General features: G+C 43.2%; 1 protein-coding gene across 2 annotated transcripts in view; it reads right to left on the minus strand.

Moving 5' to 3' along the window:
* Positions 1-2197: 2197 nt before the first annotated feature.
* RPRD1B (regulation of nuclear pre-mRNA domain containing 1B) overlaps positions 2198-18603 on the minus strand; it is a 33840-nt gene continuing 17434 nt past the window's right edge. The window contains exon 7 of one of the 2 annotated variants that reach the window (XM_019539510.1): positions 2198-3191. In XM_019539510.1, the coding sequence (XP_019395055.1) occupies positions 3165-3191 (27 nt within the window). In that variant the 3' untranslated portion in view covers positions 2198-3164. Of the gene's footprint in view, positions 3192-3225; positions 5796-18603 lie in introns of those variants that run through there. The other variant, XM_019539509.1, reaches the window with a different exon arrangement.

Here is an 18603-nt window from a genome sequence, read left to right on the forward strand (position 1 = left end):
TTAACACAATGACCCCCAGCAGCAGCAGCAAGTCCTGCACCATTCACCTTTAATCGAGCTGGACCTCCTGCAGTTCTTCTCTATTGGAGTAATCCATGAAGGAACAAGCATCCCTGCCCATATTGGCTTCTCTCTTCTAAAGGGAAAGAGGGGTTGAATTGCAATCCCAGGGCTAAATAAACCCCACAGTCTTCAAGGCCACTCAAGTCAAATCACAACATGGCAAACCACAATCTTACAACCAGAGCACTGTGCTGGAGGGGATGCTTATGCAGATTGCAAGGCAGGTTTCACTGCCTTAATAATTCATTTACCATCCAAAAGAGAAACTCTCTGGACTACCTTTGTGTTTTTTTTAATTTGGTCCACCACAGCTTTCCTCAGATGCCGAAACCTGCCATTTAAGTTTAGAAAGATGCACAAAGATCCCACTGATAATTGCATGGTTCCTGTGTCTCAGTGATTTCCATCTCCAATATTTTTTCACTTCTGAAGTAGAGCAGCGCTTTCCAAATGCCAGCTCATGTTTGGATATCAAACACTATTCTTTGTAGCTAACATCATGAGAGAGAGTCAGAAAGGCAGACAATTCTGCCTTTGGAGCTGAAAGAATGAAAACTATTTGTAGATACTGCGCCAAAGGATTTAATGAATGTTTTTGATTAATGTTTATTGGGCAGCTGTAGTTCTTGCATTAGGAGTACTGGATGAGTTCAAGAGACATACCATTAAAAGCCAACTGCAAAACGGGTTCTGTTTCTGCCCAGGCCAGAAGAGACTCTTTCTACCTCCCATTGAGTGGTAGAGGGTAGCAGGGAAAGGAGCAGGAACAATTTATTCTGCTCACTGAAGCAAGTGTAATTGAACACACCGCGTTCAAGAAAATGCAAGTTTTACAAAGTCACTTTTCAGAGAAGAACTGCACTTTCATTAAAGCTCATTGTTTATGCCTTCCCTCCGTGCAGGGGAGCAGCAATAAAGTATGTTATTCACTGAGCTGCGGCAATATCAAGAGTACCGGCACACAAATTAGGGAAATAAATTTCAGCTCCCTGCAGACAGGATGTCACACATTTTTCAACATTAAAAGCTAAAAAAAATTTTTTTTTAAACGAAGATTAAAATAAAAGGAAAAAAAACAGAACTATACAAGAGTCTTAACTACACCCTTGCAAGATGGGGCACTTGATAAGTCTTCATATACCTGAAGGGCAATGGCAGAGAAGATGGAGATGGGCTTTCCTCTAGGGGACAGGGAGAGGAGGAATGGCCTCAAGCTTCAGAGGGGGAAGCTGAGGTTGAAGATTAGGAGGAACTGAGCACGCGGGTGGTCAAGCACTGGAGCAGGCTGCCGAGAGAAGTGGTGGGATCTCCACCCTGGGGAGTTTTCAAGAGCAGGCTGGACAGACGTTTGGCTGGGATGGTCAAGTCAGGGACAATTCTGCCTCAAGCAGGGGGCTGCCCTAGTTATGTGAGGTCCCCCCCAGCCCAACTTTCCTAGGATCTTGAGATCTGCCTTGCATTTTGGGGCCATGTTTTTGAAAATTACATTACTTGTTTGCCAGCATGAAAGGAGATTTCCCCTTCAGAGCCCAAGTTTTATCCTTGATCTGAATGCAGCTAGGGATGCTCATCTATAACATGGCACTACCTCGGTTTGGCACTGGCAGCACGAGCAATGTTGAAAATGGTACTCATTTTAATAGACTAAATAACCAGGATCGGATTCAACTGTGAAAAGCAACTGGTTGGAATGTGCAGTGCCTGAAATAAGTATTTCAGGGCCAAGGGGCAATAGGGAGGGGCACTTTGAAATGCGTCTGGCCACTGGAGTAAAGTTTACTAAAATCTCTCTGACAGATGAGGGCAAGATGCTGACTGAGCTACGTAGGTGCATGCATGTTTTGTATGCAATCCAGTCATGGCTATACTACAGGACAGAGAACCAGAGGGGCCCAGAGGTTTGGGCAGGTGAAGCGTTTAGTCTGCCTCCTCCCCAGGACACTTGTGCTCCGTAATTTACACATACCCCATCCTGCCATTGTACCAAAGGGACCAAAGCCCAGATCTCCTTCGTCCACCCCCTCCCTAAAGCACAAGTGGCAGCTGAAGGCTGCTTTAGCCCTAGGAGGATGTTATTGTGCAAAAAGCCCGAAAAAAGCTCCCTCAGAAGCCCTGTGCTGCTCATTTTACAGTGGCTTTTCACAACAGCCCTGCATGCTGTGTTAGCAACGAGGAAAGCTAATTACAGCCTATGCTGAGCCCAAGTACGATCCTCCAGCACCACAGGGCATATGGAAGAGTATAAGACAGAATCTTGAATAAAACTGAAGTTTCTTTACTTTGTTACTTTAACTCAAAGGGCAGCTATCCTAGCACCTACCTGCTGCTGGCATCTTTCAAAAGTCCTCCCTTAATTTTTAAGGCCGCCAGGAGAGGATGAATTTTCACTGTGAAGGGAGTCAAATGGGTTTTTTCCTCACCTCCTGGAAGAGGATGCCCAATTTCCCAAATGCTTTTCGTGGTCATGAAAGTAGCCCTGAATTTCAGAGTCAGGATCTTCTAAGCTGGTATACAATTTGAACACCAGGAAAATGTTTTATGGACATTCTCTAACTCCAAGCACGACAGATATGAGGTGGGTCTGCTCTAAAATCATCTTAAGGAGCAATTAGGTAAGCCAACTAGACAGAAGAGCCTCATGATAGCATCATACATGTCCTGGTCCACATACCATACTTCCATGTGATGTTTGCTTTCACACACTCTTCTCAACAGCCAATACATTTGACTACTAGGTTGCAGACAGTGTGTAGTACAGAGGCACCAAGAACTGTTTCAGTGTCAGATTCCTGGCTCCCACCTCTAATTAGAGGATGCAGCTATTTACACATGTTCCTCAGTGCAACTTGGATTAATTATGGATTGGATTGGCCTTCTAAACCTTCTGCCCTCCAAACAGAAGATCGTCCAGTGGAGGAGTCCGCTTTGATGCCATGATGATCTAGGAGAATTATGCATTAGTTTGGTTTGCAAGCAGTTAAAGAGCAACTGTCAATTTGTCAAGCTCAAGTGATGCTTCACAGCGACAGAGCTCTTCAAAGTGAAGACTACTTGAAGCTGCTGCTGCACATTGAAACTCTGGCTTTAGAACAGAGCAAAATTTAGGGCATGCCAAAGCAACATGGAGTCTGCGGATAGAAAAATAAAAATAAAACAACTGCCTTTCAACGACACCCTCTTTATTCAAAAATAGATATCTATGAGACATTTCAGAATATACTGCTGCCACAAATGGCAGCCTATACTTCTAAATTAATTCCTAAATCAGTTCATGTACAGATTTAAGCTTTTGTTAAAAAAAGACACACGCTTTGGGGAAAAATCTGTTTGACCTGGAGAAAGCTCCACTCAGGTCACTAGGTGCACCCTTTGCCCAAAAAGCAAAACTAAATAAAATTATAAACCACAAGACTTCATTTAAATTAGACCAAAACAATTCACGCACACACATATATTTAGGGAAAAAAAAATCAAAACATTTCAATTAAAAAAAAATACAACTCTCTCACAGAAAAATCTGCCCCACAGAGTTTGAGATGCCAACACAATTGTCTAAGTTCTACAACAGCTTTGCTTCATTGTTGTCATATAACAGTTATGCAGTCAATTGCTCATCGGAAATAATTACCAGTTGAAATATAGCCTTGGGCTAACTCTGCTGAGCTGGGACAGGACAGAAGTGCATCTTTTGGTTTGGGTGTTCGAGGTTTTTTTTGGCAAAAGCAGAGAATCTCTAGCACTTAAAATGGTCCAAAAATATTTAGACAACGGACTGTCCAACTGCATCAATTCATGGAAGAGGAGAGTTCTGCCAAGGGGAAAACAGACTCCAGAGATGGGCAGCAAGAAATTCAATAAAGGGCCAAAAAATCAAGTGTCGGTATGGAAAAGCACATGGACGTTTCGCCAGCTAAGCCAGAGATACTAGTTTATTCAGTTTAGCTGAATGCTGAATAACCCACTGAATTCCCTGTAAAATAAATTAATGAGCACACAGAATGAGTTTCATATTTCTATCAGTTTCCTCGCACCTTTGAAAACAGCAGTTTAAGACTACAAGCGAGGCACAAATACAACACAGCTAGCCTTACTAGTTTTAGCCTCTGTATTACAAAAACTTACATTACTAGATCAAGTGTTTCCAGCACCTCGCAATATCTTAGTGAGAGGCATCTGAATTTCAACAAGATACACTGCCAGATTGGAATGGTTTTCAATGAGCAGAGAGGTCTGTTTGTTAGAACTAATACACAAAAATTTAAACCTGACTACACCCATGGGAGCTGTAAAATACTAGCTGGCATGATCGTGGTATTAGATGAGAGCATTGTAAATTTTTTGTTTTCTCCAATATAAAGAAAAAAAAAAGTCAACTTACACTAATATGTGATTCAAAATTAAGCACACCTTCCTACATTATATGTGCATGTATACTGGTGTATGCGCAGAGACAGTGTGTGCCCATGTACAAGTCTGCACATGTTGATACTCTCTGCATAAAATATTTATACCACATTTAAACTTCAGTTTGGCAAATCACTTTGTTTAAGCTAAGGGAACTAAATTCCTTAAGAAGATTTTCAATACAATCATCCTCAAATTCAAAGGAAGTGAAAGTGATGGACTATCACTAGTTGTATCCCACGACTGTGGCAGTTGAACCAAAACCTTTCACGGACATTTCTCGATTATATAATACAGAGAAAATAAATGTGGTATAAATATAAAAGAAAGGAGCCAGAACAGAATTTACTTCACTCATGCTTGGGTAATATCCAGTTCCGCACTGCTCAGCAGAGTGTAAGTTCTGAAACTATCCCTTATCACAAGAAAATTGTTCATTTTTATTGCCCACAGTTACGCTTCATACACAAAGGCACCATACCAAATAGGAACCAGCTTTGTGCAACTCTTACAAGAATAAGAGCAAGTACGGCTCTAACAAAAGGTTTGGGTGTACCGTGGTTGTATAGTCGCATCCTTCTTGCCCTGGTATGGTACAGTACATACGCACACACCCTCCCGTAAAGGACACTAGTCATTCAACTGCTCAGGGAGATGAAGATCAGAAACCAGACTAAAACAAACAAAACTGATTCAGAAATAATCCAATACTTTTATAGAGAAAAAAAAAAAAGCGTCATCAAGTCCAACATTTCTTTGAAAGCTTCCAAGGTCTACGTGCACGATTTGTGACTTCTGTGGGAGTAACAAGTGCTAAGAGCAAACGGAAACTAATCTGAGTACAGGAAATGTGAGTAAGGTTTGTCTTTTCAAAATATATATGGACTCTATACCCCTCTCTTCGGAGTGCACACACTGGTGCACACGCACGCGCGCGCGCGCACACACACACACACACACACACACACCCACACACGCTTCACCTTCTCCTCAACATGAGACAATATACAGAGAGAGAGAGAGAGAGAGAGCATGCACAGCTGGTAGTCTGAAAATAGGTCTGCATGTCCCTTCCCATGGTAGATCATTGGAAGACTGGATTTCCAGTCAACACCAGAGAGAGTCTTCTTACTTCTGCTGGTACTAAGGGGAATTGGTAAATGTGGGCACCATTTGTCCTAGTCAGTTGAAAATAGGTCACCAGCTGACGGCAGAGGTGCCAAGCCTCCTGTAACGTTGGGTAGCAGCGACAGATCTGGAAGGCTCTGGATGTGGGATTTCAGCTCCTTGCGGACCTGGGTTACCCGAGCGAGCTTCTGTTTATACTCCTGAGGGGAAGAGACAAGGGAACGCAGATTAAGAATAGGTTTTTATAAATGCCAGTGCATGCGGTCTGAGCTTCCCAGAGCTCTAGCTGCAGAAGAAAGCAGAACGCTAGCTCTGACAATAGCTGTTGACATTCACCCAGCTCATTTTCCCGGCACAAACTGACAAGGATTCCACAAGCTGAAGCACTCAAGAGCCGGGGTGGATTCAGAGGGGGAGGCACCCCCCCCCTTCAGGTGACCACATCATGGAAATAGCAGCTGGGGACTATTTTAAGTTGCCCAGTTGGGTAGGAATCCCCCCCTTCCCCTCGGTGTTCAGCAGCATGTGCCCACTGCTGCCCCCGTTCACCTGCCCACAGGCTGCCCATGCATGGGGGCAGGGGAGACTTCAGAGCTGCTTCTCCCTGCTCCAGTTGGGCTCTGCAAGAAGCCAGGCTCAGTCGGGACAGTGACAGCAGCAGGCAGGTTCCTCATCCCTGCCAGCCCAGGAGCAGGCACTGAGGAAGGAAACTGCCTGCTGCTGCCGGTGCCGCTGCTGCCCTTGGGTGAGCTTGGCTCCGTATGTAGCCTGGCTAGAGAGGAGCAGGAGCAGCTCTGAGCCCTCCGCTTCATCCCCAGATCAGCTGAGCAGTGTGGTCAGCAGCAGGCAGGGAAGGGGTGAAATAGGAAGAGAGGGAACAGGACATGCTGCTGTGCACAGAGAGGAAGGCAGGGGTGAGGGAAGACTTACCTGGATGAGAAACTTAAAAAGACCTCAGTTGCTGCTCCCACAGTGCAGTCTGCCCACCCTGGGGTGGCGGGAGGTTGGGAGCATGGGTGCAGCAGCCCCTGCAGTGCCAATCATTGCTCGCACACTCCCCCTTTAGAAAAATCCTGGGTCTGCCCCTCCTGGACATATACATCTGCTACTGTTAAGGCAGTCCAGTGGTCCCTAGGGTGTGAGTTTCCCTGCAAACTAGCAGAGAGCTCAGTGGCTGGCATGCTTAATCACTACTAGAGGCACCATGCTCTTCACATCTAAGAAATCAATTTGAGAATCTGAAAACAAAATACCAGATTACCTTGGGTTGCGTGGCTGCAAGAGGGCTCAAAGCATCACAGAAGTTTCCTTTAACTGCTTCCTAAATTAACAGTGCAGCTTATACTCTAGTTTTGTAAACATGTTTGCCATCTTTCTGCCAAGTCTGGAAAGCAGCATGGAGACTTCAGCTGCAATCATAAGGGAACAAGACTCAACTAAGCCAGTGATGGCTAGTCCCATTAAGAGCGGCAAGCTTCCAATGAGGTATTTTGGACCGTAAAGTTGTCCCATCCACCCTATTCTGTGCATTTCGACTGAGCATTACACCCTGTTCTAGAATGATGGTGCAGTCACAGAAAGCAGCGAGGGTCTCCTCAGATACGAGTGATAGGGCTGGATGGGGTGTAGCTATCTGCAGAAGGTCAATGTGCCCTCTTACAGCAGAAGATCAACTCCTACCAAAAATGTATGTGAGACAATGCTGTCATCTCCCAGCTCACAGAAATGTCTTTTCTTCCCTACGTTTTTAAAAAATGGCAACAAAAACAATCTAGGTAGATACTCCCTTGTGGGCTACAAAAGTAGCTGAGGATAAAGAGAAATCATTACTGTTAGGCAGTTTCCACTATTAGGTGCTTATCTATACTATATTAGCCAACTGATTACTGACCATAACAGCTCTAGCATTAGACTGATGTATTAGCAGTAACTTGGAATTAAGCACACGACCACTAAATGTGCATGCAAAAAAAATCAAGGGACAGAGATAAACAACAAAAACGTAGTCACTGGCAATAGCAAAGGACATACTGGAAGGACCGCAGATACTGAGGAGGGCACTTGAAAGACTTCTTCCAGGAACCTGGTACCCATGAATAAATATCGACACAGAAGCCCAGAAAGCAAACACTAGAGAAATCAGCCTCAAATTCCACAGTCTGAAGAGGAGTTTCTTGACGCGCCTAACTCCTTGTTGTGGAAGACTGAGGAAAGCAAACGGCCTGAGAACCCAGAAAACCACCTGATATCCACTCCAACAGACTGGCAAGGACTTTCTGAGACTGTTTGAGAAGTCTCTTGCATTCACACCCGGACGTGTTAAATAAACTCAGTCTACTTGGAAAATCCGGTTAAGATTTTTATCCGCTTCACAAAGTTACATGATCCCTGAGAGAGCCCTCTCCCTGCAGAAAACAGGGTAAAAGCATTAAGATATCAAATGGACACATAAGATAGTTATTTTAATCCATATTGGCCCATCCACTTTTGCTCTTCCTCATGTTTTTAACTGCTTGCTCTTCAGTTTTAAATGCTTTCTAAAATATGGCGTAACCTGTGAGAAACAAAAGTTATAGTTTAAAGAGTATGCTAAACAGGCCTCCACACAGTCAATTTGAATATTTACTTTGATTTCTTACTTAATTGGTAGGAAGAGATGAGCAGTTTACTACAGAATCCTTCATCTTTGAAGAAGAAAATATGGCTATTTATTAGAGCAAAACAACTTTTGGAAGGGTTTACAGCTTTAATCAGAATCTCTTTCGTCTTCTCAATGATAGAAATTCTCCCACCTTCCCCAAATGCCAAAGCAGAGAATTTCCTACAGTCACAAGTGATGGGTTTATGTTCTCATCTGTTTACTGCTTTGAAGTAGAATAGCATGAATACCAGAGAGTCAATTATAATAATGCAGAATATTCCTACACCTGGAGTGGGAGTATAAATGGATCATATAAATTTCCAGCAGGCACACAAATAAGAATTTCCTTTTGTGTCTTCTTTTGAATCTGTATAGATTTGCCGTGCTGAGGGAATAACAGACCGTTATATATCAAACGCCTACGTGAACATACACAGTATAATGTTTTGGAAGGATGGGACTGCAATGTGGTTCAACCAGACTCATAAACCAAATGTGCTGCTTAGGAGGCTAAAGTTCAGCAGGAGCTCAGGGGCAAACGTACTCATCCATTTCACAGATTTCAAAGACACTCATGCTGGAAGGGACCTCGGGAGATCATCGAGTCCAGCCCCCCACCCAAGGGGCAGGAAGTCAGCTGAGGTCACAGGATCCCAGCAAGATAAGTATCTGATTTACTCTTGAAGGTGTTCAATGTAGGTGCTTGAACCACCTCCGATGGCAGACTGTTCCAGACCTTGGGGGCTCAAACAGTAAAGAAATTCTTCCTTATGTCCAGCCTGAAACGGTCTTGCAGTAGTTTATAACCATTCAACCTTGTCATCCCTTGGGGGCGCTCTGGTGAACAAGCAATACCCCAGATACTGGTGGTCACACCTGATAAACTTGTAGGTGGCCATCAGATCACCCCGGAGCCTGCGCTTTTCCAGGCTAAAGGGTCCCGTGGCTCTCAGCCTGTCATCGTAAGATCTGTTTTCCTGACCTCTGATCATGCGCGTGGCTCTCCTCTGCACTCTCTCAAGCTTCTCCACATCCTTTTTGAACTGTGGAGCCCAAAACTGGACGCAGTACTCCAGCTATGGCCTCACCAAGGCCGAGTACAAGGGGAGAATGATGTCCTGGGATTTGCTTGAGAAGCATCTACGGATGCAAGCCAGCATTTTGGTCGCTTTACTAGCTGCAGCATCGCATTGAAGGCTCGTGTTCATCTTGTGGTCAGTAATGACCCCCAAGTCTCTTTCTTCCGTAGTGCTAGCCAGAGTAGCACTGCCAAGCCTATAAGGATACTGCAGGTTTTTCCTCCCAAGGTGGAGAACCTTGCATTTTTCAATGTTAAAAAATACTTTATACAGAGCCATCCCTTGAATGACAGCAAATGGAGTGGTCTGCTCAAATTCAGCAAACAAGCAAGGAACATACTGTGAAAGAGCTGGTAGTACACAAGTTCCTGTATATTCAGAATATAGACAGCAAGAGGTATTTATTGTCAGGTGCATGCTCACAGACAGAGGGGGAATACTGCTGAGTCTGGAGATTGCAGCTTCTTGGCAGAGGGCTAACTGAAAATTGTCATTCATAATCTGCCAGACAGTGATGGATACTGAGCTGGGAATGGAACAAAAGGGCAGAGCTCTCTCAGGACTGCTGAGCTCCACAACGCAGAGAAGGCTCTGCAGTAAGACAGCCTGCCCTCCTCTCACTGCAGGCAGGAGAAAAATGAAGAAGGGCAAGATGGGCAGCGAAAGCAAAGCATCTGACACGGGGAGGGAGGCAATACAAATTCCAAGTGCAGCCCACAGACTGACGTCATGGAATCGCAGCATTGGAAGAGACCTCAAAGGTCGTCTGGTCCAACCTCCTCTGCAAAAGCAGGAAAGCAGAAAGTCATCAGTGCAAGACAACAAGCACCGCTATAAACTTGGCATCAATTCCCTTTTTGCCTTCACAAAAAAAGTCGTTCCTCCCTTCCTGGAAAGATTCTCCTGCCTATAAATGTTTGAAATGCCTTGATGAGCCTGAGAAAGTAAATGCCAATTCTACCCACAAAAGCTTTCATCAAATATGCTCATCAGTCCTGGATTTCAGCACTGCAGAGGTCCGTAGACTGTGGCTTTCTGTTCCTAAACTTAAGATGAGCAGCTTCAAAACATCCACCTGGAATCACCAGTTCCAAGCATTTAACAGTTGACCCTTATTCAGAGATGTGCCCTACACGGAGCAATTCCTGCACCCTCCAGTCCTATGAGGTAAATGCTTTTTTATCTGCAATTAACTGGCTTTTGAACATGTATCAATGGCAAATTAAGTCAAGCCCCTTGAGCACAGTTCTACACTGCTTTGAAAGGTCTGCCCTACAGGTAGGTTAACAGGAGAGTCACCTACCCCAAAACTAATTGCTAATTGTATTGCAGGAGGTGCCCACAGACATGACTTGCCCCAGAAGCTGACAACCAACAGGGCTCAGAGAAAGTCAGAGATTGGGAAGGAGAAAGCACAGGGACATTTCTCAGGGTAACAGGCTTGAAAGTTAACTCGAAGGGTCTGAGACAGCCCAGAAGGCTGCCAATTTGGGCAAAGACTGCACTAGAGATATTACCTACTTTCCAGCTGATAATTGCCATCTGTCTTGGTGCCTAGGAGACACTGTACTGATGTGGGAGATGACAAGAGGAAAGCAGAAAGACACCTGTGCTACATCAGGCAGCAGACCGAGCTGAAGCGACCGACAGTCACAACAAAACCCAGACACTGCCAAGTTCAAAGCTATAGTCTAAACACAGGACACTAATGCCCTGCTGTTGAATCTTTCCAGATAAGGCTGACATTAAGGAAATCATGGCATATGAGGGTCACTGAAAAGTACAGGAGGCATGACATCTGCCCAAATATAATGCTAAGGCTCCACATCTTATCCTTCTAAAGATTTCTGCTGCCAATGTCAAAACTTTAAGCCAGAGTGAGTAACTGGAGTGCTTAACCCTGCTCCAAAGAAAGAAACCCCACGCTGAATGCTGCAATATTGTCAAGGATGTTGTACATGTGAAGAGCATCATTTGAACCCTGATTTCTTGATGCCTTGTCCATAGTGGGCACAACAAGCCTGACATAGAAGTACACAACTTCAAATAAGACCTCCACCCTTGTCTTTTCCAAGAAAAAAAAGAGGAGATTTTCATTGGATGCAGATTCACAACAACTCTCAACATGCACAAGGAGCCAGGGATGGACAAGCCTCAATTATTTATGCCTTCATCACCCCACGGTTGGACTACAGCAGTGCACAGTCCCTGGGCATGAAGACTTCAGTCATTGGAAATTTCCCCTGGTACAAAAGGTTGCAGCTGTCTCTCCACAAAACAGACTGGTGCGAACATGTTGGACCTGTTCCCAGTTCTCTAATGTGCCTAATCATCTTTTCAGCCTCAGTCCTAGCCTTTCAGATGTTCAATACACCTGCATTGATGGAGTTCAAGAAACTCAACTCAAGTTCCAGAATGGAGGCCACCACTGACAGCTTTATTTCTCTAGAGCTCTCTCCAAGGCAGGCAGATTCTTCTCCAGAAGACACCGCTTTTGTGGGGCTGGCCAGAGACTGGAATGAGTTCCCACAACAACTAAGAGCTGCAAACCTTGCCATCGTTGGCTCTAAATACAAGCTATACTCATTTGACCTTGTCTTCTAAAATACAGCAATATATATCATTTTATATAGTCCATTACAAAGGATAACACATGGCATACTAGTTATACTACTTAAATATGCCACAAAGATGCTCAGTTAGTACAGGAAGGGGAGCAATATAAGAACCTATACAGAACCTGAGAAAACAAAACACTGTCTCCTCTCCATTCAGGGTTGGGCATTAGCAGTAGTATTCAACCCTGTCCTAAGGCTACTGGTTTTAGTTATTCCAAGTGCCCTGCAACAGAAAATACAAATGTCATCTTTACACAAATCCCAATATTCTTCAATTATACATGATCTGAAAATGCATCTGAAGATTTGGGACAAAAGCCCTTCAATTCTACAAAACAGCTAACACTTGAAAGAGACTGCTGCTTTCAGAGGTCTTAGCTTGTACTCTATGTGCATAGCTATCACCGTGTTGCATAGGAGGCTCTAATTAAGATTGATAGCATTTGGATGTTATTTGCCTTTTTTGGTCAAAGTAATGAAAACTGACTCAATATTTGCTGTAGCTGGAGAAAGCTGGCTCTGTGCAACACAAGTGCCCTTCCTAATCAGTGCTTGCTTTCAGAATAAGCTACAATTCTACTCTTCAGTGAGCTAAAGCATTTAGTCCTTCCACCGCAGGTCCAAAAACAACACCTCTCTCCAGGGAGCAGGCAAAAGATCTGATGGGAAAATGTTCTCTTGAGAAGCAACCCTTGAGCATTAGCAGTCTGATGTAATTTGACAAGGTGGGGAATTCACAACGGAAGGATGTCGCTGAACTTGGCTCACTCTGCTGTGCTACGGTGTGTGTGTGTGTGGGGGGGGGGCTCTAGAAAGTCTCACTATGTGGACTAAATTTTAGGTTAGACTTTGCATCGCCCACCTCTGCTCCCACTTGTGGGGTACGCTTGCCGGCTGTTACAGCACCGCATACACTGGAAAGCATTTATTCTAGCTTTCTTAACAAAGTTCTGTGTGACATTTAGGTGTCAGCCCTCTGGACATCCATTTCTGCCTTACAGCTCTATAATTGCATGTGTAAACACAGCCTGCTTGACATGTCTGATTAAGACTATTACGCATATAGTGCCATTATGCAAACAGTGCTAGAGAGTGTGAAAAAAATGAGCATTTAAGAAGTGACCCAAGTTTAAATGGCACTGTACTTTCAGCTTTGATAGTACCAGAGCTTTTTTACCCCCCCGGTGTATAATGCACAGTTTAAGTCCCCCAAAATCACATCAGACAGCCTCATCTCTTACAGTGCCTCAACACAGCAGTGTTTTGAAACCAATCTTTTGTTAAACTTTGCCAAGGTTAATGTTCCTTTTTTTTTTTTTTTTTTAAATAAAATTTTGAAGACCCCATTTTAAGCATGTCAGATTGTACAGAATTTAGCTTGCTCTTACCGTGGGGAATTGGAATGGAAGGCAATTCCTCTGGACAAGGTGGACTGTAGCACAAAAGCTTGAGTCATGGATAACGAGCTGCAAGTATCTATGTTATAGCTTACAAAACGGATTTCTCTGCAAGTGCAAAATTCCATTTATGGGATTTTTGAGGCCTACTTAAAACATGCACTATTACGGAAAAAAAAATCATGAAAGTTGGACAAATTTTGTTGTTTAGAATTTGGTTTGACAAAAGCTTGCTACAATGTTTATGTTTAAGAACAGTTAAAGTCATGTAAGCAAGCACAAAGATCTTCAAGATCTGCAATATTTATACAACAACCTGGACAGACATTCCTTGGCTATTCCAGCTTGCCATTCAAGGCAGCATTTAAAGTGTTCTCAGAAAGTGGACTCATTAAAATGTAAGTCAGGACAGAACTATCACAGGGACACTGTATTTGCAGGAAAGAGCCAGTATGAAGTTTTGCAGGGAAAAAATACTGCAATTGAACAACAGCAGTTTAAACAAATGATATGCCTTTTATTGCCAAATTATGTGGGCAACAAGTATTCAGATGGCTAAAAAAGCCCTTCTCTTCCTTTTCTATAGCTTTAAAGAGAACATACTAAAGTAAGACCACAAGTTTTTCCACAAAACCCAATTCTTTATTTAGCCTGTGTGGATTATTAACAAGTACAAACATGGGACAAACACAAATGAACTCTACTGTCATTTTTAGCATGATCCTTGTTACAGAAAATGCCTCCTCAACCTCAATCTGGTATTCTAAATTAATGGACACCTCTGGTAAAAGACCACAGCTGCAAGTTAAAAGCTGCAAAGCACACTTCTGTAAAGGACATTCAACTCCCCTTGAACTCCAGCCACTCGGCCCTACTTTACTTTTACAAACAGTGCAAGATTTTCTTGTTTCCAGAGTATCATCTCCTTCCCTCTATAATCTTAGCAGCTTCTACACCCACCTAGATGTCCTGCTGAACTAAACAGGATCTGAAAAACACCACTTCATCTCATGTTGTACAGCATCTTGGCACTTTACAAACAGCATTTTCCCACACTTGTGTGCAAGGCTTTGGTCAACATGCCAAACAGTTAAGAGTAAAACAGGAAAAATGAGTGCTCCCCCTATCAGTTATAAACCCCAGCTGGCTGCAAAGCCAGGCTAGCTTGTCTGCAGAGAAGAGATTGAGCCTTATAAGGAAACATCTCAGCCCAGCTAATTAAACCTAGTGCTTGAAACCCTGCACACAGATCCAAGTCAATGGGGAGAAGAATAAGCAGCTACGATTTATTTACAGTTCAGTATGCAAAAAGTTAGAGACTCCAGAGGCCAGTTCGGAGTATGTATGTGGGGTGGCCATGGATGTCAGTAGGTTTGGGGCAGACACACTTTGTACATGTTAGCTTGAACTGCAGCTCTGCCAGAGCCAGGGCCCCTCTCCTGGTTCTGCCATCTGATCTCATGGCTCTCAAGGTCAAACAGAGGAGGGGAAAACACACGGCCATAATGAAGGGAACTGCACACCCTGATACTTCCTGGGTAAGTTCTGATGAGTTAGTGCTTGAATAGATGCCATAGTTATTTTGATGGCTTCCTGAAAGCCCCTGCAATCCATTTGCCCCCTGCAGAAAGGCAGATAATACAGCAGAGAGGGAACCATCCTCCATCTGTCTGATTTCATGCTCTTCAACGCAGAAAAAGAATTCATCTTAATTAAAAACAAATTGAAGACAGAAAGGCTGGTGTCACGGAGCACAGTGGTGTCTGAAGTGTGGCTCCTTTTTCCCCCATGGAGCTTTGAACAGAACAGGCATGTGAATAGATCTGTGCCATGGTCTATACTGGAGCAGGCAGACAGCAGCCTCAGGCAGCAGGGAACTCATTTCTCCACTTCACAGCAGCAAGACAGCAACAGACTTGACTTCATCCAAGTTTCTCTTAAAGAAACAGCCCGGTGTTCAGAACTTCCAATGGGCCATTTTTGTTGGCAAACTGGGATTTTCTGCCTCTCATTCTTCAAATAAGAAGCCCCACTTCCTGTCCTCAGTGTTCACTACAATTTACCAGACACAACGTTTTTGCTCTTGGTTGCATTTCAGGCTGTACAATGGTAGCTCTTCTCGCTCAGCTCCCCACTGAAGGATCAGGTTAAGAAGTTACTCCATGTAACACACTTACAGCCCTGAACACATTATTCCTGTGCCCTGAGTACTTCCCTGCCCCATGCAGAGGTATCAGTCTGCTGACCACGCCAGGCTGAAGTTCAAGCAGTACCATCATCTGCTCAGACGGTCAGTCAGTGCAACCAATGATAGTAATAATACATTTTACATTATCTGCTGGATGCAATCCCTCCATGCTAAGTACATCTATTCTAGTTCAAACAACTTAGGTCACAAGCAGATTTCCAGTCATTCAGCTTCAGTCAAACATTGTTTATGCTAAGGAGAAGGGCAAGACTGCACTGCACCTCACCTAAAATATGGCAACATGATTATATGGCAATAAGCACTCTATGATTTCTAGAGTTGTGCTTTTTTGAAGTACAGTTTAAGCTGTATATAGAGGGCTTGTGTGGCAATAAGATGGAATGGGAGGTAAATCCTTCTAGCCCTTCTCAACTGCCCTCAGTGGCCTAAAATGGACTAGTCTCTGCCAATTTTTCCAAGTCCAGGCTTAATGAGGAGCCACCAGCTATGCAGGGGCTGAGCATCAAGCTCTGTGTATCCAGCAGTCATGAGAGTTGAGAAACTGAACAGACTTTTCCTCCATAAAACAGCAGTCAGGATTAAAATGGGCTTAAGTGGCACCCTTAGTATTGAAAACAATGGGATTTGGCAAATGCGTGCCTGCCTTGCTTGCTAGCACGTTAAGTGGCTTACATGGTGTTGCTATTTCACTCGTAATACTTAAGCCATCAAGAGACATTGCATTTGTCCCAGGATGAACCATTTTATCCTGGGACAAAGCACAACTGTTCAGACATTCTTGTCCCTCGTCCTGGGATAAATCCTAAAAAAGTTCATGGGATAAGGAGTGCGGACAGTTTATCCTGCAACCTCGCAGAATGATTTAATAATGCAATCCCCGGGATTGCCAATCTAAATCCTAATTAGAAGGGCATGGTGTGTACATGCCAATCCTGAGATATTTCTATTCCAAGAAAAACACAAGCACAATTTGTCCAGGGACAAATAAAATGTTTGTTCCCAGCCTTAGGCTTCATAAACACCGAGAAGTGCCAATAAGATGCTGTTGTGCCTCGGTACTACATAAACAGTTAGTGAGCCCCGGTTCTCCAGGGCACAGTGCATCCTTGTTTCACTGCAGTATTAATTCACTAAAGTTTCTCCTATGCTTACCCCCATCCACATCCCCACACAATAGTGGCTCAATGGAAAATACCTACTGATGAAGCTGCTGTCATTTTCTTTTCTCATCTTACTCAGTCCTATGGTCTTCAGCTGTTACAAAACTGTCTGCAAGGCCCAGCCTAGAACCTCATTACTCTGCCCAACATGTACTGAGGTTGGGGGAGAGCTTGTAGTCCGCTTCAGTGGTTCATCTTGGCGTTCCAGTCCTAATCACTGCTATAGTCTCCAGGCAGCCTCAAGGCAGGCAGCTATTTCAGACCTTTAATTTCTTTTATAAGTTTAACTGCTTCCAATTCTTCCATACTGCTTTTGAAGTGGCTACACTGACACAGAACAGTCTTCCATGAGGAGTTTCACCAATACCATACAAAAGGTGACACCACTTTCTTGCTCTACTCCATATTCCACTGTTTATAGATCCACTTTAAGCACAGCATTAACTGCTATTCTTTTCACAGCTGACTCCTACATAATTTCCTGTTATTTTTTTTAAAAGACAATAGTGCCCCAGACCATAGTTCCTATATTCTTTATCCCTAACTTTGAGAATTGCTTAGTACTACAGGAATGTTTGGATTCTTGCCCAGGTAAATCTTTAACACACCTCCCATCTGAACTGTAGCCTATTGTCCAAGCTCACATTCTACAAAGTATCATGTCTTGATGAATGACTTTTATACAACCGGCAACAGTTGCCCTCAAGTTATGTAATTTCAAAATCTCCTGAGTTACAGCCAAATATAAGTAAATACTCTCAATCCATGTAAATAATGTCTGTTTGCAGAATTTGCCATAGCTGATGAGTGATTGTATTATTGGGCTCTTTAAATTAAATAAGAACCCTACTGTTTAGACAGCAAAAGCTGCTTTCCCAGAGCTGTAGATTAACTATTTTCATTACTATCTCAGTGAAAAATTTCCCCTCTTGAGCAAATCAAGTACCACAAAGATGCAAAGAGATATACATTTTGACCCGGTATTACACTTGTCAACAAAATAAAGGCCTCATTCATATTGCCAACAAGGAGCCTGATTTTTCCTGTACCATCAGCCTTGACTAAACCAGTGAAGCAACTGAAGTAGACAGATTACCCTAAAACATAGACTGTTTTTTTAATACATCTCATCTGAAAGCAGCGGGATTTATATTTGATGACGGAACATTTACAGCCAGCAATTCCAGAGTTTTGGAAAGCGGTAACAATAAAGCATGTCATATCAATAAGAAATATCAGCACAGGCTGAATGCAAATCATGTTGCTAGTGCTTTATTTTTCATGTTTATAATTTCAAATAGCTGGAGTGGGTGTTTTGCACTTGCTTAATTGTTTTGTTTTTTTTAATTGCTGTTAATGTTTACTGATTTTCTGATAAGAGATTCCCCACTTAAGATGTCTGTTACTGCTACAAAGTTAAATCCAAGGCCTCATCTACCCCTTTACTGTGAGAACGTAAAACCCAAATGCAGAATTGACAAATAGACAGTCCATGTTATATTTATACAAATAATACCATCTTTCAACATACTGAACTTCAAGTCAGGAAAGCTGAAATCCCTAATTCTTTCATTAGGCATTTCAGCTTGAAACAGGTGCAACTCATGCTCCTATATCAGTTAGGCACTTAAAAGTGAAATCTTCAGAGGTGCCTGACTTTATTTCCTTAGTTATAAATATTTACCTTGCAAGATTTCCCAGCACTTTTTCAACATCAACACTTTGCTTTGAAGTGACAAAGAATTCAAGCCATTAAGAAAATTCATAAAGTTTTGCCTCTGATGCTTTAGAGACTTGGGCATATGTATGAAATTAAACACAATTAGTTCCACTGAAGTCAAGAAGGTTAGTGCTGTGAATAAAAGCTGCACAGCTACTTCAGTGCTCAGAGGATTGAGGCCTTA

This window comes from Crocodylus porosus, unplaced genomic scaffold (assembly GCF_001723895.1).
Source record: "Crocodylus porosus isolate Cpor-Errol unplaced genomic scaffold, CroPor_comp1, whole genome shotgun sequence".
NCBI lineage: Eukaryota > Metazoa > Chordata > Crocodylia > Crocodylidae > Crocodylus > Crocodylus porosus.